We start from the raw sequence: 26,257 nt of genomic DNA on the forward strand, positions 1-26,257 counted from the left end.
TAGCCTGAGGGTGGCATTGCAGCTGTACATCCCTTCCTCCATGGTCATGCTGCACAAGTCTGTTCATTTGTCAAGCTCAGCCCTAAAATAACATTTCAAGGCCTTTGCCAGCCACAGAGTGGTCACATCCAAAACACCTCTTTGTTTTGGCCCTCATGCTAGACTTAAACTGTGCCAGGCGTCATGATGCAGAGCACACTATGGCATAAGCCAGTGATGCCTATGAGTGTGCTAAGGGTTAAACACACGGCAGGGCGGTGCTTGAGCCGCTTCCTCGATTCTAATTATTTACTGACATAAATGTTGCCTAAAGACCAGTTTACTGTGATTCTTTAACAAAGAATCCTCCTAATCTATTCATCACTGACGCAACCCTGGGTACCTGGTAGTTACGAGCCTGATTTAAACTGGCCCACCAAATGAAGATATTGTAGTTGCCCAATGTATACAAGCTTGGGCAAAACACAGCAGAAATTGTATTCTCATCAAGTAGTCTGGCTGTTTCTATTACTTTGATCATATACATACACATACATACATATATGATCATGTATATGCATAATAATTATTATTTTTTAGATGTTTATAGTATATAAAACTATGTATGTATAAGCAGGGCAAATCAACCTTCTCATCTGAATGCTTTGCCTTTTTTTTCCTCCTAGACTATAAGAGCTGAGTAGAAGGGATTGTACTGCATGCAGAGTTTTAAACTATAAGACACAACGTTTCATGGCACCTTGGGCTACAAGAGAAGGTAAGTTTCTGCAGGTAGGAAGGACAGCTGGCTTTGCCGTGCTTTTCTTCTGTTAAACCAGACTAGCTCAGACATACTAACTGTGTTTTGGCACAGCAAGAAAGACTAGTCCTCAAAGTGTCATGCTGGTTTGAATAAGGTGCTGCTAAATGGGATGATAACCTGTTTACATGATTACTTCTGACATGAGAAATAGTTAGTGCTTTCATATCTGAGGAGAGAGAGAGTAAGATAAATGTAGAATTACTGCTTTTCTGCTTGTTTTGGTGCATGTTCTGCATAGTGGCTGTATGTGTTCAGAGGAGCAGAAAGCATTGCAGCAGGTATTTCAGATTTCATTTTTCCCAACATATAAACTTGGCCATAATTCATTCTCCAGTTAATTAAAAGAACTCTTGCCAAAGTCATGTGGCAAATTACGGTTACTTTCTGGACATTTGACACTTGATGAAATGTAACCACTCATTTTCTTTGGTTTATATCCTCAAATTGAATGTTTGAGCCATAGTAATGAGGCAGGCTATCGGCTTGAATAGAGTTATGTGCTGTTGCTGTTCTCAGTAACGTGTTCTGACAAGAAAACCCATCATGGATCTGCTTTAAAGAAATACTGGTATCTTGCTTGTTTGAAGGTCATTTTGACCTCCCTAGAAGACACTCTATGCAAAAGCCAAATATGTGTGTTATCTGCCAGGAAACGCATGGGCCAAAAAGAGTCAGTCCGTAGCAGTATCTGACATTTGCTAATAGAACACTCAACTGTCACCTGTATTTTCTAGCCCTTCCCCTGACCATTCAAAACTTACAACTTCTCACAATTTGGAAGTGTGCACAAACTCTTTTACTCTTTCATTTCTGCTTCTTCATGTGGATGTGTCTTTAGGCCACCATTCACTTTGGAACCCACACAGGCTGAAATCCTAGCTCAGGAAAGTTGGAATGGCTGGTGATCACAAGAAGACCAGCATCTGCCACAAATTCTGTCTCAAGGTTAAACATTTTGTGTGTGTGTGTGTTTATGTATGTGTGTATATGTATATATGTGTGTATATTTATACATGAATGAAAGATAAAACCGATTTTTTTCTTCTTCTTGAGGAAAGAATCTGTAGCTTTGTCCTTGAGGAAAGCCACTGAAAAGCATAGTACCCAGTAAACTCCAGAGGATGATGCTTTCACACCATTTTAGACAATTAGACCAAAAAGAGGCTCTATCTTTGCTTATGAAACAGTTGTTGTAGTTTAACCTGGGGAAAGATGCTAGCTGAACAGATCTCTAGTATTAAGGATGATCTTAATAGCCAAGGAAAATCTTAATTGCCAAACATCTTACTAATGTGAACTTTTTTATTTTTTTTCAAAGTTTGTTTCATTATTGCAAATACAAGTTTTTAAGTGAATGTACTACTTTGTCCCTAGCTTTTGGCTAGTGATAAAGATACATGTGGGAGATCTGTCATACACAAATATCCTTCCTAAGGATCTGTGTGTCTACAGAACCAAAGCACTGGGCCTTTGGGCAAGCACTCCTCAATGCTGTCAGCATTCAGACAGTTACAGTTCATGTCTCCACATGAGGGCACTGGATGTCAGGTGACTGCAGGGTCTAGCCCTGAGAGAAATAAATTACTTTCATTAACCAGCAGTAGGGAGATAAGCTGTTTGCCATGTGACAAATAAATGCTAACCATGCTTTAAAAATCTGAGATCTCCTGGTCAGTCATTAAACCAAAGAGATCAGTAATGCTAATGAATAAATACATTTAGCTTCTTTTAATGTTAGCTGTGCAGTAACTTCTGCCTAAGATTTCAAAAATTGTCTCCCACTGGAAGTGTTGCCCCTGAAATAACACCTTGAAGATAACTGTGGTATATGTGCCCTCTCCTGTAGCTTGGAACCAGGGTTGACTACTTACAAAAGTACTCTTGCAGTTTGAGGAGAATGTAGTAAAGTCCTATTGAATGTTTCTCTTAATCTGTTTGGAAATACTCAGTATGTTGTCGTCAAAAGAGACATGAAAATACTGAAAGTATTTGGGCAGATAATTTTAATCCAGCCACGGAGGTCTTATAAGTAAAATTGGCTTTTTAGTCAGTTTTGCTTTATAGCTAAACAAACCAGAAAACTCTCATTAAAAAATCAAAAACATCGTTCCCCCAAGATGATACAACTTCCCATCTGCAGGACATGTCCCAATCTCTTATCCTTCCTTCCATGAGGGAATCTTTTTCTGTAGGTGTTTCATTAATTAAAATGTTCAACCCTTTTCAAGGCCTCAGAAATGTTTTTGCTTCTTTTTTTCTTCTTGGATTTATTTTATTTCGGGGGGGATTTTTTAGCATGTGGTTCCAAAGAAATCAAAACACACTGGATCAACAGTGATAGACAGGTATTTTTAGATTAAAGAAATTAATTAAAACAAGCTGGTTTTAATAGTTCTCTGTATTTCAGATTTAACCCACTCCAAAGTACCATCTCATAGATCCTTAGTTTAAATGCATATAAAATCAGGGAAGCATAACGAATCTACAGCTGAGTATTTAGCCCATTGCTTCAGGCTTCTGTAGAAAATAATAGAAATAGTGCTTATGTACTGGAAGGTCTCAAACAGAGGCTGTAGCAGATAAAATTCATGCCCATTACTTCCACTAGCTGTATTTATCAGTATCGCTTCTCTCTTTTCTGACTCTGACTCCAAACTGCTATGACAATGTCAGCCTCACTATGTTGGAAGCTTCTCCTGTAAGTCAAATAATATGCAAAAATCTGCAAACCCCTTCTCTCTTATACAACAGAGACTTTATTTTCTTAGATTTTGAACTAGATGGAAAAGAATACATCAGATTTCAGTATTTTGAAGCAATAGGGGAAAAGACAAGTCTATTTAGGTTGTGGCTGTTTGCAAAGACATTTAGATAGATAGTACGCATTTAGCTTACAGATAGCCTATTCATTTCACTTGACTTTCATTAACCTAGGCTAATTATTTCTCTGTTAATCAAACAGTAAATGTTGGGGTTTTTTCTGTTCCTACTAACACCATGCCTATTCCTGCTCAGGAATGTACACTTTGATACAAAACTTCCACTTCCTTCAGTGTGGACCGGGACTCTTGGGAAACAACACAAAAATGAGCATTTCAGACGCTATCTGTGGCGTTTACTCCCATCCTGTCACTGCCATGGAAATGAAAGTTATGGTTAACAAACAGTCATAATACAGTCATTGAACAAGAGGAAACACCTGGATCTAAGCACAGCCTGCAAGGAAACACGCAGCTCTTGTCCATTCCAGACAAATGCTGAGAGGCTACCTGATCTGAGTGCTTGTGAGGAAACCCCATTCCTAACACACCATCCTTTTGGGGAAAAATGCCAGTGATCATACACTTGAGAATGGATCTCAGAATAGATCTCTCCAGGTACCCAAGCCCAACACACACAATTTAATTACATACAAATTGCAGCTTTTTTTAAAAAAATCCATTCATGTGTCCTTGGTGGCATGCAAAGGAGGGGAACTGCAGGGAGGATGGGAGTCACATCCTACCCCAGTGCATTTTTTCAAGTATCAAAATTTTATGTCTTGAATAGGCATGAAAACCAAAAAGTCTACAATTCTCCACAGGGAGTCACAGCAGTCTTCCAAAATCAAAGTAAGCAAAATACATGAAGACTGATGAATTTTGCTATAGATTTTCTATTCTGACAGAATTTTGTGCCATGAGTTAAGTGATTCACTCTACTGCTGGTTAAGTATCTATATTAACAAACCTGTATATGCCCTGTCATGCACAGTTTCAGACCAGAAACAATTTTACAAATAAGTCATCCTACTCCCTTTTGGATATTTCTTCACAGTTTTTCATTAGAAATTGAGTGTCATGGCTTCATAGAAGTAAGAAACACTAAATAAGGGAATAGTAGTATTCCAATACTTTGAAATAAGGAAATATGAAGATGAAATAGTGTTAACAGAATTTTAAACGAAAAGGAACCAATATGCAACCCCAAAATATCTATAGCTTTTTCACATTGCAGAATTTTTGATCTTTCATTTATTGATTACAATAATGAGTATAAAATTAGAATGCTCTAAACTGCATCTCATCTTAAATTTTATGTTAGCTTACTTTTAACATATTAAGATTACAACAACCTGAGTTTCAACCAATTTTATACGTAAAACTGGATAAATCAGACTAATTAATTTATTAATCAGAGGCACCTAGGATAGACTTTGGGAACTAGAGAGGATGGCTCTCTCCTAATGCTAAAGTTCTGCTTACATTTCTATATTAAATTATAACCATGTGTTCTTCCAGAGCTACACGGGCTTTCTGAGGAAGTAGCAAATAATGAAAAAACAGTGTAGCAACTGACAAGACTTATTGCACAGCATTTTCTGGTTGCTTGTTTAACATTTTGTTAAGTGCTCTAAGTCATTATCTGGAGTACGTGTACTCATCCTGTGATCAGATACATACTTCCAAGTCTTTCCTTTCACTTGGTAGTCAATTCTCATCTTAAAACAGAATTTTTTTTATTTGTCCCTGTGTGCGTAACAGAGGTCTCTATTCTAAAATTGAATCCCTTTTCAGTTACTTGTGTCCTCAAGTTTTCTCACTTCTTCCATGGCATCTTGTTCTCTCTTCACAAATATCTTCGTGATCTGCCTCTCCTGTTAGTTTTATTTTATAAGTGTATTCCAGATTTTTGTGTCCTTACTATCTCTCATATACAGACTGGAGAAGACATGCTAAGGACTTGCATGCTCAGTTATAGGGCTAATATCCAGTTTTATTCTTCATCAAACATTACGCCAGCAAAAGGCCATTGTGTTTATACTTGCCTTTGGTAAGGGCACAAGCTGAAAACAGGAAATAACTTTAGATTGTTTGTTAGTTCTTCTAGATCTAACAGCTTAGTTTAAGTGACTTAAGGTCTCAGGTAGAGTTCATCCATTGAGAAGATAAAGCTTGCCACAAAGCATCTCTCAAGGATCCAAACATAGAGCAACCTATTGACTTTTGTTCTGTTATCCTAGTTTTGTTGTTTTCCCCCAAGGAGAGAATGATTTCTCTTGGAGATAACCTGAATCTTCTCTTCTTTGTCCCGTCCACAACACACACTTAACACATTCTTCACTAGCACAGGAGCCTTAACGAAGTCATTTGTCAGAAGGCCATTCTGTGTTGCAGTCTCTCTTGAGCCTTTGCCTGCCCATTTCCTCTTTTCTTGAGCCCTAATATGTTTTGTCAAGTTTTGCTTCCTTTCTTTTTTCTTTTGATACATAGTTTTCTGTCAGTTGCTGCTCCCTTCTTAGGGAAGCAGCAAACCTGTTTCCCTGCTTTGCTTGTTCTTTTATTTCACTTTGACTTTGTGATCAGTTTTCTCTTGAAAGATAGTCTCTGTTTATTGATGTGTACTGAATCAGCAGTTGCCTGCAGATGAGAGGATGCCTGTGTAGTTAAGTTTCACCATTTTCTCCATCACATCTTCAAGCCCATATCTAGTTTAGTATTGTCTTCAATTACATTTGTGGTCACACTATATTTGTGGTCACACTTGAGCCTATGAGTTTCAATCTGCTTGTGTGGAGAAGCAATTTTATCAGGTACTTACTTAAGGTTGACATACATCCTGCAGACTCTGCATCCAGTTAACCTCTTTGTCTTGTGCTGCCTTAGCAGTCCTTACTGTTTTATTTTGTCCCTAACTCCCAAGCAACTGTCATTTTCTTTAAAGAAAGTATGCTTCTGGAAGTACATTTTCAAAATCATACTGAATGAGTTCAAAAGTTATTTTCTTTTATGTTGTTACTTTTAGTCATAAGGACACTGGGAAAACAGATAACCTATCCAGAGATGTCCAATGGATATCTTAGCAGAAAAAAAAAATAGCCTTTTTCATCAGAGCATTACAACTGCACCTTAAAGACAGTCACAGATTCAGTGATTCATTGTAAGTAGTACACAGGTCTTGTTTAAACATTTGTGTGAAGCTTGCATGTGTTCTACAAAGGACTTCTAATGTGGAGTTCAAAGCACTTCTAAACTTATACCTGAAGAAGCGCTGTGAGACAGTTTCAGAATACAGTGTCTGTGTTTCTTGGTGGATAAGGACAGCAATGACAGTGATTTATGATACTGCTCTTCTGAAAACCAACTGAGCCCCAGGACTGCCTTATTAGATTAAGGTGCAAAGAGACACTCCCAAAATAAGGTCGTGTGGTTTCCCTTTGTGTGAGTCAGAACACCACTTGAGAGCCTTCAGCTACTCAAAACCTCACTTGCTTTCCTGCTGAGACAGTGCTGCCAACTCCAGCAATTTAATTATGGCTATTTGATGTTTTACTTAAGCCCAGTTCCTACTGACAATGTGACCATGTGAGAAATTCAGCTTCCACTTATAGAAAAATGAAGATTCTAGCCATCAAAATGCAGAAATTGGCAGGCAAGCAGGATCCAAATGCACACAAATGGCTCACAAAATGAAGAAGGATGAGAAGAAGCATTCTTTGTTGAATGTTTAACATCTGCCAGAATAATTCTGGTGTAATTGGTTTTGCCTTAGGAAAATCTCATGTTGGATTCAAATAATGGGACTGAAAAGACATCAGTTTCAAGGTTTGTTTGTAATTACAGGAATAGGCTGTGAATGGGACAATGAGATTTTCATCCCCATTTTTATGTTTTAAAGAAGACATCATTTTGGTATTTTTAGTGAAAAAAATGTGAAAGCTTTTTTGAGAATTTTCAGAGAAATGCATTTCACTGGAAAATGCAGTTTCTACAGGATCAAAATTATCTGCAGGAAACCAAATTCTCCTGAAATAAAAGTAAATTCAGAGACATTTGATTTATTTTTTTACACAGTTTTGGAGTTTCTCATTATAAATATTTGTCAAAATAAAGTCTCCTTTGCTTTTTCCTGAGGAGACTTTCTCTCTGTAACATTTTGCTAAGATCATGTGCAGAAAAATGAAATAGTTTGAGTCTACCAAGAAACCTGCACAGCAGGTTTTTCTGAACTGGAACTGAAAAACAATCAAAGAGAATGTAATAATATGCCCTCTCAATTGTGATAAAGAATTGGGTGAAACATAAAGATATTAAATTTAAGGCAAAGAGAAAATATTTATGTGAGCAGTTAGAATTCACTGAAATGAAAGACATTTAGACAAGCAAAATGGCAGGATAAACAAGAGATAGATGGTTTTGCAGCTGTTTGTAATATCTACAGTTATTGCAGTCGTGGCAAATCAAGGTTGTATTTCATGGTGTAAGGGCACTGCCTTGCTAAAAAGCACAAAATCTTAGTTCAGGTGAAGTGCAACCAGTGCAGTAGCTGTACTAGCTCCCTGAGAAAGCTCAGGTACCACTGCAAGTGAACTGCAGTGCTGCTGTGAAGGTCCCCTCATTGCCTCACAGATGTGAGTGCAGCACTGATGAGCAAATGGTGGATTGATTGCTTTACAGGATGGCTGCTCTCTATTTAACTAGGGTAACTTGAAGAATATTACTCAAGTGCAGCTATTTTGCACAGATTCTCTGCTAGAGGTATAGATTAAGAGGATGCTAAGGTGTCTCTGTTGACTAGAAGTAGATGCAATTGTGAGTGGTAGAATCCTGCAGAGGATGACAGCTTCAGACTTCCGAGATGGCAGGAGACATGGGATAGCAGGGTGAGACAGGAAGGTCTATGCTTGCAGATTTTCAGAATGACTGGGCATAGGGAGAAAATGGAAAGCAAGATTAATAGGTTTGTTGTTTTGAATGAGTAGTTGCAAAACCCTTGGAGGGATGATTGCAGAACATGTAGACTGCTCAGAGGAGGGGAGAAGCACTGCCTCTTGATGTGCTTTGAGTCTAGGAGAAGAAGCTATGATATGTGACCAGGCACAGCTAAGTTATGACTTGTTCTTGCTCACTCCTTCAAAAAGAAGTGTTTAAAATAATTTGTTAGTAGAAAAAAGACTAAATTATCCAAATAAACTGGCTGACTAACATTAACAGCAATATTGGCTTCTGAGAGTTTCATGCTATTAGCTATGCAGCCCAATGAACATTTTGTTTTAAATAAAAAACAGAGGTCTCTGTTTGAAGTCACATGAGGATTTTGCACAATATCTCATTTTGTCTTGCTGTTTGCTGGCAACAAAGGAGTAAATTAGAGTTAATGAATCAATGTTAACTTTTTTCATCCCCATTGGATGTCCCACCAAACCAGAGCAAAGTTACCTTGATAGGCAGCATGAGAGGAATACTGTCATACCGTTGCAGAGCCCGAGAGACAGAAGCTTGCAGTCTCCAGCTCCGTTAAGCCAGCTCATAAGCTTCACAATCATTTTGATACTATTTTATATCTTAGTTTTAAATACAATTCATGTTAAATGTGGTTTTATCATCTGGAAAGCCTTAAGGGCTACAAAGGTCTAATGTCATCAGAAAGCTTTATTGATAAATGCTTGTGCTTATGAAGGCTATGCGCATGAAGGCAATGGAACACTCTTTTGGTAGCATTTTCAGTGTTCATTGCTGCAAGCTGCAGTTAGAATTTGCACCAGTACCTTTCCTGTGCCTGTCTTTAGTGAGATTGCAGTCCGCCTTTTACGAGGCTATATGCCTTTTAAAGGTCAAGATGTTGGTCAAAATACTCTATCATACAGTGGTTGAATTTAATCAGAACAATTTAAGAGTATTGAAAAGTTTTTAAAAATATTGTGGACATTTTTGCAGCTTTATGATGTGTAGTGAAATTTCCCAGAACAGGCTTGTTGTCCCTCTCTTTTTTTCCTTTGTTTTTAATCTTTGACATATCAGATGTATCAGATGAATCATAGAATTACAGAATAGCCCAGATTGGAGGGGACCTGGAAGGCTCATCTGGTCCAACCTTTTGTGGGAAAGGGAGAATTGACGAGATTATCCAGCACCCTGTCCATTTGCATCTTGAAAACCTCCAGTGATGAGAACACCACCATGTCCCTGGGGAGGTTGTTCCAGTGATTGATTGTTCTCACTACAAAAAAATTATTTCTTATTTCAAGATGAACTGTTTTCCATTTCTTGTGAAAGTGATTTAAGGATAGAGAACATGAGGAAGACCTTTGGATATTAATTTTATTTTCTGTTTAAATGGATAAAGTAACCCTCTGGGGCTTTAGATTTATCATATCATATTAAATTTAAAAGCACCACAATCCCACTTTGCACTCTGCAAATGTGTGATAGAGAAGCTGCCTCTCAAAACTGGCACTGGAGTTTTCCCCTCAGTTTTGTACTTGTGACCTTCCAGTGAGAATATAAGAAAAATGAGACCTCTAGGAAAAGGTGAGCTTCCATCTTCTTATTCTCCTGCATGGTAGCAGATCTACAGACAGCTCCACCAGGACTAGGGCACTTCACAGTTGGCTATGTGACTGCTGGTGCTGAAAGGTCTTATACAAATACTGCAGAGAAGAGTGGGTATGGAAGGCTGGGAGTCTTGCAGTTTGCCATAATAATTCTGCTCCTTTATCAGAAATGTTAATGGCATGATTACATCTGGAATACTTTAATATATATTTGTGTTTGCATGTATGCATACAACCTGTTAGCTGGCATTTTCTTGTGGCCTCTTCCCCAGTATTTTGATAGACAGAAGACTGCTGTCCCTTCCTTTAAGTCATTAGACTCTTCTCTTGCTCTCATGTGCACTTAACTGAAACCATGGTTTTGCAATCAGCCATCTTTCAAATCTCCCTCTTCGGCCTTCTTTCCTACTGCTTCTCCCTATCTCCTCCTACAGCTGCTTTTCACCTTGCTCCCTGCATGCAGCCTAACTGTGAACTGCTGAAATCACCCTGGTCCATCTGTAACCAGCTCCCTTGATCTATTACAGTCCTACTGCATATCTGCTCCTCAAGGTAACCACAGCTGTGGCATACCCATGGATCCTCCTATCTGTTTTAATGTCTTTCTTCATCCATCTCTAAGGAGAGGTGACTGCATAGTCATTTTTCTCCACAGCTTTGCAGGAAGGCTTAGGATGCAGTTTCAAGATCTGACTACGCTAATCTAATAATAAGCTGCTGCTGAAAAAGTCAGTCCTGCTCCTCTGTCTTCAGGCTCTCCCCTCTGTACCCATCTTTCTTGGGATGCTAAATGATCTGATGAGAACTTTTTTTGTTTTGTTTCATTTTTTATTCCCCGGGTGGATTTTCCATACCTGATATATGCTGTAGTTGAACAACAGCTGTGTCTGATGCAAACGAAGTGGTGGCAACCTTCGGGGCTTAAAGGTGGGGTGGGAACAAGTTTGCCCCTTTTTTGGCAGTAGCTAACACACTGACTTTGCTGCAGTGTGAAAAGTCTGTCTGGAAGCAAGAAGTAGGGAGATAAACAGCTGGCTACAGATATTCCCAGGAGATCATCAGTTTCTTGTGCCTGGTGGCTTTGGTGGAAAGAAAGTACCAAGTGATATGGGCAACCTGGACGAGATTATAGGAGGAAGTGGAAAGGAGCCTCCTTCTTTCGCTGCTGCCTGTCCAAAAGCAGTCTACAGTAACTTAGATTCTGTTTGTGATTTTGGTAATTTTTCATTACTCCTTCAAAACAAAGGAAAAAGGCTGAAAAAATAGTGTCATCTGAGTTCATCACTGATTTTTGAAATATCAGCCTAAACAAAGTGAAGGCTATATCCAACTGCTTTTCAAAATAGGAATGTAGGTCGGGTTTATTGATATATTAGCAGTTATAATATGATTCAAGTTAAAGGTTATACATTTTTAGGTGTATTTCTATTAGTAAATGACAAATTTGTTGGCATGAAAAAAATGTAGTAGTACATAGGGAAGCTTTCATGCTTTTGAAATATCTTTTTCAATGTACATTTGAGGACCTGACATATTTTTCCCTTACCACAGTTCAAGAGCATGCAGAATCCTTCAGATTAATTTTAATTAATGTGTTAAGGGCCTTTCAAAGGAAGCCCATTACATTTGTTACCACCTTTTAAAATAGAATTAAATCAGTTTCCCCAGTCATGAAAAATGTGAACATATCTTGAATGTAAATTAACTGCAGTGTTAAATAGCTGTATTGACTGTCTATGTGTCTCTTTATGTGGGCTCACATACTTTTAGCTTTAATTAAGGAGACTAATTTTATTTTTGAAGAATTATAAATTCCACAAGACAGCACAGTGAGAGGTAACATTATGATATGCTAGTTACGATGCTGTTTGAAAAAGACAATTGCATAACTCGTCTTTTGTTGCCTGAAACCATTATGTTCACATTTGAAATGCAGTTTGCAGCCTTTGTGAAAGTAGTATTCTCTTACATTAAATAACTGCTTTTATGAACATTTACTTAAATTTCCTAATATTATATTGTTGTTTTCTGATGCAAATACATAGCATTTGTGTATAATTCTAGATCAATGACAGCTTTTAGCTGTGGGGATAAAAGTCCCATTTTGGCTGTGTCAGTGTGACCTGTTATACTGCTGGGTGTGTAAAACATTCATTATGGAACTTCTGTGTTTTTTACTGAAAAACACTGTCACCTTTGGCATTTCTGAGTTAGCCAGCAAGATGACTTTCATTCCTTTAAGGCCCTAATTTAACCAAAACAGGGGATAAGAATCACTTGGGCGTTACCAGCTTCCTTGGCTGGAAATCTGTAGCACATTGTATAGAAATTTTAACTGTATGGGTTTATTTAAGGGATCTAACTCTTCCTTTCATGACACACTCTAAAAGGATGACATCACTGTGAAAAGGGGCAGCTTTTGTAAAGGAAGCAGGATTCTTGAAAGGGAAAAACATACTCATCATCCCAAATTGCTCTAAAGATCAGCAGTTATATTGCTGGTATATTCAACCTCTCTGCTGAGACAATCTTGTCTCACTTCTCAGCAGTAACTGTCAGTTCTGCAAAATTATTGAAAATCAGGACAAAATCAAACAGTGAAAAAGCCAGCATCCTGCTCGTTAAGCTCTCACACATCTATTCATACTCATTATTCCAAAGTTTTTTATGTTATTTTGAGATGACTTTTAAGGCAAGCTAGCTAAATGTGGGAATAGGAATGTTATGTTTATAATTTCTTAAACAATAAAATCCGTTCAGTGATATTACTCTTGGTTTTGTTTTTTTTTTTTTAATGAGACTTAGGCATAAAGTGTACCTTGACTGACATTACTGAACTGCATTACACCAAATCACAATTCTATACAATACAGTGACGTCTTTTGGAAGGCATCCTAATTCAATCTCTTAATCTTCAGCATTATAGTAGTAAAATTGTACATTGCTGTTTAATCACTAGTAAACCTATGGATTAAAGATAGAACTCTGTACACTTTTATGATGCTGTGTCCATACAAGGTATAAGTTTAAATCAGTATTTTTCTGGAGCTGCCAGTCACAAGACACCTAGTACATTCTTATATGCAGACACCATTTGAGTTTTACACAGCTGCCTGCATAAATCAGCTATAAGAAGAGAAACAGAAATTTTTACAAAGCTTTATGTTTTTGCAGCAGCAGTGTTGTCATGTTATGTTAGGTATCACATCTAGGCTGCATTAAGACAAAATTGGGAAGTAGAGAAAAATGCAAAGAAAGTAAATTAACTTTGAAATCTTGGCTCTTATGATGACTTACGTAAATGATGTTAAGGATTTTGCTTTTTTGGTATTGCTACAATGCACACTAAAGAATACAAATGAAGGAAAAATAAATCAATATTAGTGTGATATAATTTGCAAACACAGCTTCTGAGGTACTAGGGGACAATGAGTTTGTGCATTGAATGCCACCTCTGGTTTAAGATGACAGCATATGGCACTTTACAGGTATTACACTGCACTCTGTGGTGGCTGATCCCCATTCCTGCCTGCCTTCAATGTCAGTCAGAGGTAAGTGACTCAATTTGCACTTCCAAGTAGTTTGAACCAGGACGGCGTTTGTCAGCTGTTGTGGCAAAGCCATAATGGAGATGCTTAGGAGGAGTCTGAAATGGGACCAGCTGCATAAATGTAAAACACACAAATAGGAATGTGAGAGCTTGATTTAAAGCTATCTATATCATACTGACGCTTTTGATACCTCCAGAGAAGGTGCTGTGAGCCCACAACTTATTCTTGTTCCCTTTTTCCCCTCCCTTCTCCAGATACAACAGCCCTCCCTGCCCCAACATTTGTTATTTTCACCTTGTTCTTAGACAGATTTTAGAAGTCTCTGTAGATTAGGATCATATAAACATATGTCAACATTGACTATCAGATGATAGTTACACTGAATGCAAAATAAAATTTCTCATGGCTTTCTCTGGCCAAGATGGGATTGCAGGCTCTCTGGTTTGTGCACCAGTTGGTGCTAAAGATTACAGCAGTTGATGGAAATGTGAGATAACCACTTATGTTAGGACAGGAGAGCAGGGAAGCTACACAGTCTCCAAAGTAAATCTCAGTTATAATATGACTTTTCCTTCAGATATCTGAATATTTTACCCTCTGCAACATTTTATCCTTCCTGCTTTGCCCTGGCAATGGTAGATACTTGCTGTCCAGGCTGAGGCACACTTTAGAAATGCTCCAGGTTTTTATTGTTTTCAGTTTTACTTGGTCCCACAAAAACAGTTTTAATGTGCCAAACTGAACATATATGGGAGAGCTCAATCAATTGCCGTGGAAAATGCTGGCTAATATGTGGATCACAGAAATGAAATTCCAGTCTAGAAGTGTGCTAAATAGACAAGGCAGGGAACAGGTCATGCTATGTCAAAGTTTTCTTCTGAGGTTACCATAGGGAAGCCACGTGTGCTCCAGATAGTTTTACTAATAATAAGTTAGGAGTCACATTTTTTGCCTACTACCCTCAGAAAATGTCTAAACTACATTGTTATTTTGAATGATGTACATTAAGGAGGATATTCATGCACCTTTACAAGCCTGCCAAAGAAAACTTCCCCATGCATGCACAAAACAAGAAATGCAGTGGAGTTGCCCTGAAAAGACTCAGTTGACTCAGATGGGGCATGAATATAGCAATTGGGTTTATTCTGCAAAATGTCTTGTGGTGGAGGTGAGGAGGTGCCAGTGCAGGGCCTGGAGGGGAGAGCAGGGATGGGAGCCTCCATATTCTCCGAGGGATTCCTGATCTGACTCTATGCCTGCAGTTCACAGCACCTGCCAGAATTGGCTTGTGCTTCCAGCCAAATGCACGTCACAGGGAGGGATGCCTCCAGATGTTAGCGGCAACTGAAGCCATCCACAAGGGAAGAAAAGATTCAGTGTGTTAAGCAACTGGTGACCCATGGGCCAAGCACACCTGGCCTACCCTGCTTTCCCAGGAGAGAAGAGGAAGGCTGTGCTGTGCTGCAAATGCTGCTGAATCAGCCGAAATCTTTCTCCCTTGCTTTATCTCTACCAGCCTAACACAGAAAGACAGGTCTTGGCATTGACTATGAGTGTTAAGGAAGCTCAGTAAAAACATCTGGGAGAGAAACCTCTGCAGGAAAAGGAAAGTTTGCACAGTCCTTTCCCCCTGTAGATGTAGTGGCAGAGGACCTGCAAATGGGACGTCAGCTACTGTTTATGTGGCATGCCACTGCTTGTACAGTGGGTGGGAAGCAGCACTTCAGGGCTCTCACCTCCACCTTCCAAAAGTAAGTAACAGATCTGTGAGCAGACAAAAATAGAAGCACACTAAAAAGTTGGCAGGAGGGTCTTAAGGTGCAGTGAATGTCTCAGGATTGCATTTATGGCTTTTAATCAGAATTTGTTTGTTTACTGAAAGGCTGCCTTTATTTACACTTTTTGAAATGGGTTTAGATTTTGGAACTGAAGCCCATCTAAACATTAAATGTAATTATCTTAAAGCTTCCTTTTTCAAAAAGTTTTTCAGAGTAAAACACAACTTTATAGCAAAGCAAGTCAAGGCTCTGGAAAATATTTTAATGATATTAGCTGATTAAAAACTTTCTTTGAAGAGCACTAAAGGAACTTTCCTATTAAATTGCTGGAGATGCAGATTCATCCCATTACTAGCACTGTAGGAAATTACCAGAAATACCGATATATTTCTGATATTTATTTCAGAATTTTACATTCATTTCATTCAAAGACATATGTGAAGCATACTGTTTTCAAATCAAATAAGAATCTAGGAGTCTGCAGTCTCTGGGGTTGGATGCATTCATTGCAAGCCCTACAAGAGCTGACCCTATAGCATCTGTTAAACCTGAAAGTCACAAGCAAAAAAATTAGCTGCATAAAGCACCATTAAGGGGACTGTAGGAACCTAACTCTGAAACCGAGATCCAAAACACTCCCTGGCTAATAACTACTTGAACTCATTAGGCTGTTGTCCTGTTTTCCCTTGCTGACTGACCGTCTAGGTCAGAGACACTCCTGGGATTTTCCACTTAATTCCTGGCACCTGCTTTAACCTTACTGGGAGCAGATCCTAGCAAAAGCACTGCATACACCTTCTCTGGGGTCCAACCTACACAGTGTCGCAGCAGTGTCCATCTCTTATATGTTAACCAGATGGCTCCCAGGATTATTTCTGTTTTGTTTGTTTTGTTGTTTTTTTTTTTTCCTTTTTCAATCCAATGGCTAATTAATATAAAATGCATACACAGTGATAGGAGCAAACCTCTACTTCATTGCTGGATTATAGATTCACACTCTTATGATCTGTCTTCCTGTAATAAATGAATCATTCCTTCTTTTCTTGCAGGCTTGCTCAGTTTCTTGGAGCTGAGTGGATGACAACTTGTATCACAATGAGAATTGTTTAAAGGGAAGTATGTGATGAAGAGTTTCTTCATGACAAAAAGGTGCACCCCAGAAGGCACAGCAGCTTGCTGGATCACAGAGCAATGGTGCTGCGGTAATGTGCTACTGAGTCTGCAAGACTGTGTGATTTGACAATACTTAAATGCAAAATATAAAGCTTCTGTAATGTTACAAAATCCCTATGATAGAAATGTTCTGGGAATGTAATCCAGCCTCTTTTGTCAAGTCTTGTCATGAATCTTCCAGACAAGGAGGGGTTACTAAACCTTGACAATTATCCTTCCAGAAATTGCTTGCTATAGCAATGGAGTGGATCAAACCTAGCTGTGCAGAGTTCAGGTTCAGAAAGTGGAAAATCCCCCAAAGGAAAATTAGAAGTTAGCTCATTAAAGTCACAGAATGAGATGCTGATTGTGCTAAGGGAAGTGTAGGAAGGAGCCCTAGGACATCATTTTTGAAGCTCGTCAAGAGGAACAGATCCTGAGGGATTCAGAGGGTGCAGAACAGTGTCAGACTGACCTATGCCCATGTGTGACGAGGAGAACAAGGCATGGAACAATCCTTCCTGAAATGTTTTCCTGAAGAGACAGAAGTATACCCCGATGTGAGCATAACGCATTTGTATGGCAGACTGCCTCATGGTTTATAGTGAGCTGTATACTTCTGTAACTACTCTGCAAAGTAACATGCTGGCAATTGAGATAGTCACACTCGCATGGAACATTTGTGTGTGGTAAGCCTAGGTCTCTGGATAGCCCTTCTTACCTGCTTACCCTGCAAAGGGCAAGGTGCTGAGGGAGCCCTTCATGAAAGTTTTTATGTGATGGCAAGAGCAGGTGCTTTCTTCTTTGTTTTTAGTTGTATAAAGCTTGGAAAGCCAGACTGAATGGCTTTAAGACAGAGCACACCCAGGGTGCATGGATGTGTCTGGTTGTCTGCATGGCTGTCCACAAAATTACCATCTCTGCATTGTGGTAATCTGGCCAGCAGCTTTGCATCATGTCTGCAAGCATATTTTTTCCTATTACATGCACAAAACCTTGGTCTCATGCTCCACAACATTGACCCTGCCAACCACAATGCAGTTGGCAGGGTCAATGTTTTAAAGTAAAGGATGCTTCCATGGGAAAATTCTCAAGGGGGAGAAAAAGTAATATAGTTCTTGTGAGCTTCAAATCTATTGTCCATACCAGAAGCCTGAAGGAAATATGAGAGGGGAATAATATCCCATATTCTTTTTCTGGTCTATGAAAATATGGGATATCTAAAGGCTGAAGCTCCCTGTAAGAGATCAAAACAAATGACATTCTGTCACAGTAAAATGGTTTGGGATCTGTGTGCATGTGTGTGTGTATCTCTTTGCTTTTAAGTAGAAACTCTCAGAAAAAAAAAAAAAAAGCTTACATTTTTTTAATCAGCCTATCTGAATGATATTCTAAAACTGACTTCTTTTTTCTCATGGCAAAGGAAAACAGGAACTTTCTCACTTTAGTTAGATATTTTCCATCAAAATAAAATATCAAAGGCAGTTTTGTTGTACTTGTGGAAACAAGTACAACTTCCAGGGCAAAAATCCCTAGATATAAATTCAGAAGTTAAGCAGTAGGTGTTATTGACTATATTCTCTCCCCCTGCAAGGTCAGTTTATCTTCTAAAGTACACGACTGGCGTTCATATAATCCACTAAATTTTAAGAAGTGTAAGGGATTAAGGTGTTTGTCTGAGGATAAATTGTAATCAATATTCAGATTGACTGATAAAAGAAGTGTTAATTGGTGTTAAAAAGATAGATTACTGACAACAATCAATAAAGAAAAGAGAAGCACTAACAGATTATGGGTCTGATTTTGCAGAGGTGTGGGAATACCCTGTGGGTTTTTATGATTGGGTTTTTTTGTTACAACTTTCTAATGTTAATGTTCTGCTGAAGATGGTTTCAGACAGGTGACTGCTGTGCTCAGCCTAGCAGAATCCTTTGAAGAGTTGCTAAGGCAGAACTGAAATTATAGCCTTACTTTAAAATAAAGTATTGTCAGGTAATTACTTCTAGCATACAAGTACAATTCTCATTGATTTTGTGGGGGCTTTTTGTGTAAAATTCTAAGCCTTCAAAAGGTAGCTTTTGAACTTGGGTATTCACGGATTCCTTGGCAGTCACTGATACAAGAAGGGTGCAGAAGAAAGGAAACTAAAGATACTTGTAACTACCTGTAAGTGCTGCAGTGGGAAATGGGTCAACTCCCCTACTGACTAGATGAAGGTATTTATTTTGCAGAAATTAATTGTCTAATTTTCTTCATTTATTTAATAAAGTTATGACATTTATATTGCATATACCTGGCTAGTATTGTCTGTTATGTCTGACATTAGACTTAAAAGTAGCAATAATTAAATTAATGTATACTGATTATATTGTTGTGTATTCCCTGTTTACTTTCTGGGAAGTATATTACAGTTCAACTTTTACTGATGCCAGAAATGGTAGTTTAAAATCCATTTATTGTAATTTTGAGCTGCAAATATTTTTTGGTAAGGATTTATGACTGTTAAGACAATAAATCTTCAACTTGCTGATGGATGTAGGATCCAGTCTATAAGGATATTAGCCATGTATTGCAATACTGATGCCTGTGTATCTGTACACCCTCTTTTTAAAAGAAGAGTGTACATAGCGAAAGGCAAATGGTCTGTTTGGTGCATGTTTCAAACCATTGCACAGATTCCTGGATGGTGTAAATATATTGATGTTTCACAGATCCGTACCTTTAGATCTTCCCAAGTACTATCTCATAAAGCTAGCAATTACTTTAGCAAAAGCAGTGAGTAATTCAAGCTTTTAGAATAACTTTGACCTTTTTTGTGTATAAATCATTCTCACACAGTTTATATAGAGGAATTAAAAATATTGTGTGCACATTAACACATTAAGAGTGAGCTTGCATTTTAAACATTCCACAGTGCATTAAGTAAAAGTGAGGTGCATGGTATTGGAGAGGGTCTACAGAAGAAAGAACAGATCCCTTTCTAGCATTGTTTTATTGCTAAAATTAACCCCATCAACTTGCTTTCACAATGTCAACAGCTGCATGGTGCACCAAGGGGCTCTTTTTGCACACAAAGATCTGTCCATAAAAGCCGTTGAGAGATGATAAGGCTATGTGCCTGCAGGGGAAAGGCAATGTCAACTTGATATCAAATTTGTGAGAAGGAAAGATGAAGTACAGGTGAAAAGGGCATTGTTAATATATCCATTTAGACTATGCAGCAAACAACAGTACAGGATACAGTATGAAGGAACATAAGACACATTTGGGTACAAGAGAAGGGCATGTGTTTTTGTTAGCCTGGTACTTTTTGTAATCAAGTTTTGTTTATTTAAGATAGGTTTAAAATGTCAATCAATCACAGCAACTGAGCTGTGAGTGCATGGGAATATCTTTGCTGAAATAGTTTGTGTACAGATGTTTGAGCATGAAGAAACTTGCCATGTGTTTTTGTAGCTAAGGAAGTGAGTCATCAGTGAAACTAGTATGGGTGGTATAGGAAAATCATGCACATGGTCTTGGCACAGCTGTGTGCTTGTTACATTCCATGAGATATTTCATAATGGAAAACCCATTGCTCCACTAATATAGCATACCTGCATATCAGGTATAAGTTGTGAAGCACCCAGTGAAGTCACAGGACCTTACAGATTTACAGTAAATTTTCAGTGAAGAAGAAGGGCAAAAGAAAGTCCCCAGTGTTGACTTAAAAGAGAGAGGAAAATATCCTGTTTAATGTGTTTACATGTCTTGATGCTTAATGTCTTGATGTGTTTATTGCTTAACTGCAATTTTTATCAATCAAATTTTACAGAGCCAAAAGTGTAAGTGGGCAAGATAGTAATTAAGTCAGCAGAACTGTACAGCTAGCTGCAGTAGCAGGAAATTTGGCCTTGTGTCTAGTTAGCAAGGCTGCAAGCCCCTGTGACTCAAATGGTTTTCTGCTGGTCATATTCCTCCTTTGAACTTGCCTGTTTTCTATTTGGTTTATGTGATTTACATGGAACATTGTTCAGTAAATGATCTGTCAAAAAATAGCAATAAACAGATGTTGCCACTCTATGGTGTTTCATTGTTAATGTTCTTAATTAAAATATTTGCTTTAAATGCATGCACACATAGATTATGTATGTCACAGTTCAGTCTGGATGTCTTCAATAGTTTCTTGAGCTACCCATTCCTCACCATTTTGAAAGATGAAGGGCCAGCCAGTGCTAATCTGTGTGTACCTCCGACTGTATTGGAACAATTTATGGCCACTGAAAGGTCAGCTCCAGAGCTTCTGTATCTCAGAGGATTTGTGCCATATTGCAGCTACATGGATGGAATGATATGCAAGTTTATGAACAGGTAGGATACAGAAATTGGCAAAATGGGTATAAGTAAGATTCTACTCAGCAAACTGAGTTGCAATTTCCTACAGTCTGTTTGGCTGCAACTACTCACCAACAGACAAGTCTTTCACAGTAAGAACATAAATGTATGGGTGTTGATACACAATGCAATTTATGTTTACATGGTAATAAAGGGGGGGCAGTTTAAACAATGGAACAAAGCCAAATGTAATTGTAAATATGTTGTTCCTAGAGGTGCAGATCTTAAAGCCATTCTTTCCGTTAGCCCTATTGTTCTCAAAGTAAGAAGCTTTAAACTGTTATCCCTAAGGAAATCATTTTAACATACAGCAGTTTTCAGTTAAAGTGAACTTTGAAGCAAATGAAATGCTGAAAGCACAGAAAGACCAATCAAAGGTGCTTTGAACAAGTTTAACTCATCAGAGTCCTGAGAATTTGTATCTTTCATACAAATGTGTAGATAGCTCTATCAACTAATTAATCCAATGACATTTTAACTTCAAAAATCTTAGGGGCTTGACCAGAAAAATTATCTTTTGGTGACATTTGACCAGGCCCTATGCTCATAGTTCAGCTACTGGTTTGTGGGTGGGCACCTGAAACTATATGAAGACTATTAAGGCTTAGGATGTGCCAAGGACTAACCTGTCCATTCAATGCCACTAACGATATGCAAGTTTTACTCTGTTTCTTTATTTCTTTAAAAATGTAGTATCTTAGACTGTAAGCACCTCAGGGAGAGCTATAATTGAATGACCTAATGGATGTGTGCACACTGACATATCCATATCCTGATATGGATAGAGTGATGTGCAACTGTGTACTTATTAAAGGATTAGACACATGTGCAAAGAACCCATTACAGAAAGTAATAGAAGTGGGCACTTCTACATTAAAAAAAAAAAAAAAAAAATCAGGGCTAGTCATTTAAGTGAAGGATAATCTGTTTGTTCTGTCAGTTATGATTTAATCTGAGATGTGAGGGGAAAAAAAAAGAAGCATTTCTGCACCTAGAGGAATCTTGGTTACATCAACAAACTTTTAAACAACCTTGAAGATTTTCCACCCATGCTATAACCTGGCTTAACATTTAGTGATTGGAACAAGCTGAAAAGGATCACATTCAGGTTGTGTTGTTATTATTACTATTATCTGGTTTCTACCACTTCCCTTGTTATGATATGTATGTTTTATTTCTTTTTGCTGCATAGATACCTTTGTGCTGAAATGGGGATACCAATAGTGTGCACCACACTCATGCTTTCATCTCTTGCCTCTTGGGATCTGCATTAGAGGTGGATCATTGAGCAGAAATCTCTCTCATGCCATGGGGAATGCCTCTCATTGCAGCTCCTCAGCACCCTCTTCCAGGCTCCTGTCCTCCCTGTCAGGCTTTGATCAGTACCACCAAGGTGGGATGGAGTTCAAGCACACTGGCGGAACTTTTGCGAGGAGTGTAGAGGTTCTCATGCTAGAAAATACAGCTTAAGGTATGTTGCCACGTACGCTCTGTAGAGTCTCCTAGATAGGGAATGTTTCCAGTTGAAAAGAGTCTGTGGTGCCCAATGACAGTAGAGCTCTGCTGACACAACAGGAAGTGATGGGCAGGGAGGAAGATGTGGGGCTTATAACTCCCTTACACCAGTTGCTCCAGGTGAATGACCAGAGGCCAGGAGTGTGGAAGCTCACATTGCCGTGCCAAGGTGCTTCCAAGCCTAATGACTTATGCGTATAGATACATCCAATTAATATCTTTATCTAATTAACTTCTCCTTTCAAGTACCCATGTGCTTGTATAAGTGGGGATAGTTAAACAGCATTTTGTCACAAAGAAAATGGTTAATGATCTCATTTAAGTTTTAGCTTGCAAAAGAAGTGGTATAAAGAGGTCAAAGGATGCCAGGTATTGTGCCTTTTTCTGGAGACAAATTGCCTGCCCCCCAAAGCTTGCAATTATTCAGTGTAATGAGCACACACAGAAGGCTGTCTGGAAGCCGAAGGCTCAGAAATACATTCCATTCAGCTTCGCAATGTAGTCTTAGTATTTTACTGCATATAATCTATAGCATAAAATCTCTTTTCCTGAGGACACTTTACAGGTAATTTCAGAGGTGCAGATGACTAGGCCTAAACTGTGGCATCCAGCAATGCTTCCCTCTTGCTGGAAGTAAAGTCCTGTGTGCAGGTGAGGAGGAAGTAATAGCAGGCAGACACCCAGACAGACAGTCAAGGGAGCAGATGTGCCAGGCAGGCGGTAGCACAGCATATGCTCTGCTGTCTAGAAACAGCCAAGTTCAGTCCTAAATCCTGGTGATGCTCTTGATGTGGCAGAGCTGGTGACATAAAAAACATTTTCTTGCTGACTGTGTTTGTAAACCTGATTCTGATTTTAAGTAAGAATAGGAAACATTTGACCTTGAGCTAAATTACCACTTGACTTACTTCAGGCTGCTTTCCTAAATCTTCTTTCATTCAAATGCAAATTATTTATGCCTTTTCTTCATGCAGTGTTACAGGCACTGAATGGTTTCTGCCTTCCATCATGGGGACACATGCATTTTATTGGCCTGCAGTGGATAGTGGTCCATCCCACCTCAAAACATTTTTGATGTATAAAACCGTAACTACATTTGGTTTTCAAACCCCTCTCCGCTAACTTAGAGTAGCATCAACTGCAGCTCATCTGTCCTGCAACAAGGCATGCAATTTACCATTTCTGTGGGCTACCCACTGGAGCAGTGTGATTAAACCCCTCATTTTTCCCCTTGCAGGAAACAAATGTTCTGCTCCAGTCCCAATGATGTAGTAGGTAGGGAGAAATTACTGCCAGTTTAGGGTGTAATGATATTTAATATCAGTGGCTGGATTCTGCACTGCCACAAAACAGTACAGGACTTCTAAAAGGTCTCTTATATATGATGCAGGGACAAGCAGACCTGCTGTCAAGTTCTTTTCCATCTCATTTTTTCTGCATTAGGAGAAAGTTGCATTGAAATAAACAAACCAAAGACCTACTCACAGTTAACATTGCTTCCCCCTTACCCTACAGATAGCAAAGTGCATCTAAATGGCTTCTGTTCTGACCTCAGCATACTGATGTTGAAAGGAAGGCAGCTGTGGGATTACTTGTTTCACCTTCCCTGTATGATGGATGGAGAGATATTCACTGCCACTTTGGTGCCATCTGGGAACATGACACCAAATCCCATCATGACCATAGAACAAAAAACATTTGCCTTTGTGATTTTATTATTTATTTTCCTGGTTATCCTCATTGTTCACTGCTTCTGAATTCTTCTCGACCCCTACCAGAGTATGCCAGCCTCAACCGGGGCTGATGGACTGAAGAAAGGCCAGTTTTACTATGCTCTTGCTTAGAGACTGAGAATTATGGAGGGTTATTTAGCACTCTGATAAAGAAAAATCCTGGAATGTCTCTTAACTTTGTTTGTGGTTTACATTTTGTCAAATATTGTAGGAATTGCAACATACAAATATGCACACAATGAATCTGATTTTAATTAAATACCAAAGCAAGTTAAACTTTTGATCATAGCTTAATGAATCTCCTTGTTGGGAAAAAGATAAAGGTTGTATTAGCAGAAATTTTCTTCCAAACGCATTGGAACAATATGTAGTGTATGTTGTCTCTTATAGCCAGCTGTGAGACACTAGAGCATGTCTTCTCTTGTCTTACAAATGAGGTAAGAATGTGTTTTTATGATCTGTATGTAGTAAATTAGCTTTTCAAGCTCCACAAGACTCTTCTTACTGTATCTCCCATGCTCTGAAGACAAGTGAGGAATCTTCCCATACTGTAAGATAAGATTGAAAGAGCTAGAAAACTTCAGGAGAAAAAAATTCCTCCATATTTTCCCAGATATTCAATAAAATGCTCTTTCTTAGCATTAAGCAATGATTAAGCTACTTACCACTAACAAATCACTGACTGCAATCTTTTTCTGAATAAGGTATGTAACGATTTTGGCCTATCTTTGTGTTTTTGTGCCCAAACTGATTTCTATTAAGGTAGGTTTCTGCACTGGTCTTACAACAACTTATGCAAACAAATTTCAGTCTTGCATGTATTTCAAACTCGGCATTTCCAGCATTCACTCAGTCTGTTTATTTGGTGTGTAGGTCACACTGCACTGTTTTTGTTTCCCAATTGGATGACTGAAACATTAGTGCTAAGAATCAATAAATAATCACCACCCTCTTTGCCTATAAATGTCTTTGAATGTATTTATACAATGAAAATCTATTCCTAGAAGTTAGCGTAAACAAAAATCTATCATCTGCAGGATTGATCAGGGAAAGAAAGACTTAAAAGATTGCATAAAATTTAGTAGAACTACTTAAAGTCTAAGTGGATGTTTGCAAGCATTGTTTAGCAACACTGAAATACTATAGTGGTAACAACATTTGACATACTGACAGGAGGGAAAAGGCCACGGTCCTAAACACAGAAAAGTCTTGAAAAAGGTCCTAGTGCTGCTGGGCTTCTTAAATATTTAGTGGAGTGGGGAGGGGAAGGCACTTGTTGGCTATTTTCAGACAAAGCTTTACATTTAGCTATTTTACTTGTACTATAATAATGACAAGCAGTTGGGAAGTTTTCCTTTGTGCTTTGGTTTGCAGCCTGTAAATGGAGAAACAAAGCCAGCCCCATAGCTGGTACAGCAGGGGCCATGCTGACTCATCTGAGCTGAGGCTCTGACTAGCCGTGGCACTTAGAGCTGTTTATTTCCCTTTGCTGCTTGTCCTGTCCATCAGTTAAAGGTTGCAGCTATTTGTAGCAGAGACAGTGGAAGGAGAGGTGTCTCTGCACGCTGGCTGTCACAGAGTGCCAAATGCAACTCCCTGATGAGTTCACAGGAAGAAGCTGGGCCATGATCCGTCAATGCTGAAATACAAGCACAGCTTGTTGCAAGGGTGGTAACCTTCAAGATGGAGTGGGCAGAAGAGGACAGAAACACAGCTATGTTCTCCAGAAGCCATGAGGTACTGGCTTTAGCTACCCATATGTCAGTGCCAGGGAACCTAGATCAAAGCAGACTCAGACTTTCAGATCATTTCCCAAATGCAACAACAGTGTGGCATACACAAAACATTCCTGTTGTTGCACCAGTGCTGCCTAAAAACAACGTGTTGTCGATATTTATGAAGCAGCAGTAACAACATTTCTCCCTGTGGCCTGGGATTTCTCTCCTGTGTCAGGGTCTGTTTCTTTGAAGACTCTATACATTTTATTTTCTTTTAACAGAAGAAGACTTTTTCTCATAATTGTATCTAAAGAGGGAGGT

The 26,257-nt window shown here is 38.7% G+C and overlaps 1 protein-coding gene and 1 long non-coding RNA gene across 2 annotated transcripts; both read left to right on the forward strand.

Annotated features, from left to right (window-relative positions):
• Positions 1-648: 648 nt before the first annotated feature.
• On the forward strand, positions 649-20,707 carry LOC141918121 (uncharacterized). The gene is made up of 3 exons (XR_012621576.1): positions 649-757; positions 13,604-13,666; positions 16,494-20,707. It is a non-coding gene; the product is annotated as an uncharacterized LOC141918121 (long non-coding RNA).
• A 1,633-nt stretch (positions 20,708-22,340) lies between these two features.
• On the forward strand, positions 22,341-25,053 carry CTXN3 (cortexin 3). The gene is given in 2 exon segments (XM_074813110.1): positions 22,341-22,441; positions 24,001-25,053. A coding segment is annotated over 1 exon segment (282 nt). The 5' UTR covers positions 22,341-22,441; positions 24,001-24,047; the 3' UTR covers positions 24,330-25,053.
• Positions 25,054-26,257: the final 1,204 nt, after the last annotated feature.

This window comes from Strix aluco, chromosome Z, assembly GCF_031877795.1.
Source record: "Strix aluco isolate bStrAlu1 chromosome Z, bStrAlu1.hap1, whole genome shotgun sequence".
In the NCBI taxonomy this organism is placed as follows: domain Eukaryota; kingdom Metazoa; phylum Chordata; class Aves; order Strigiformes; family Strigidae; genus Strix; species Strix aluco.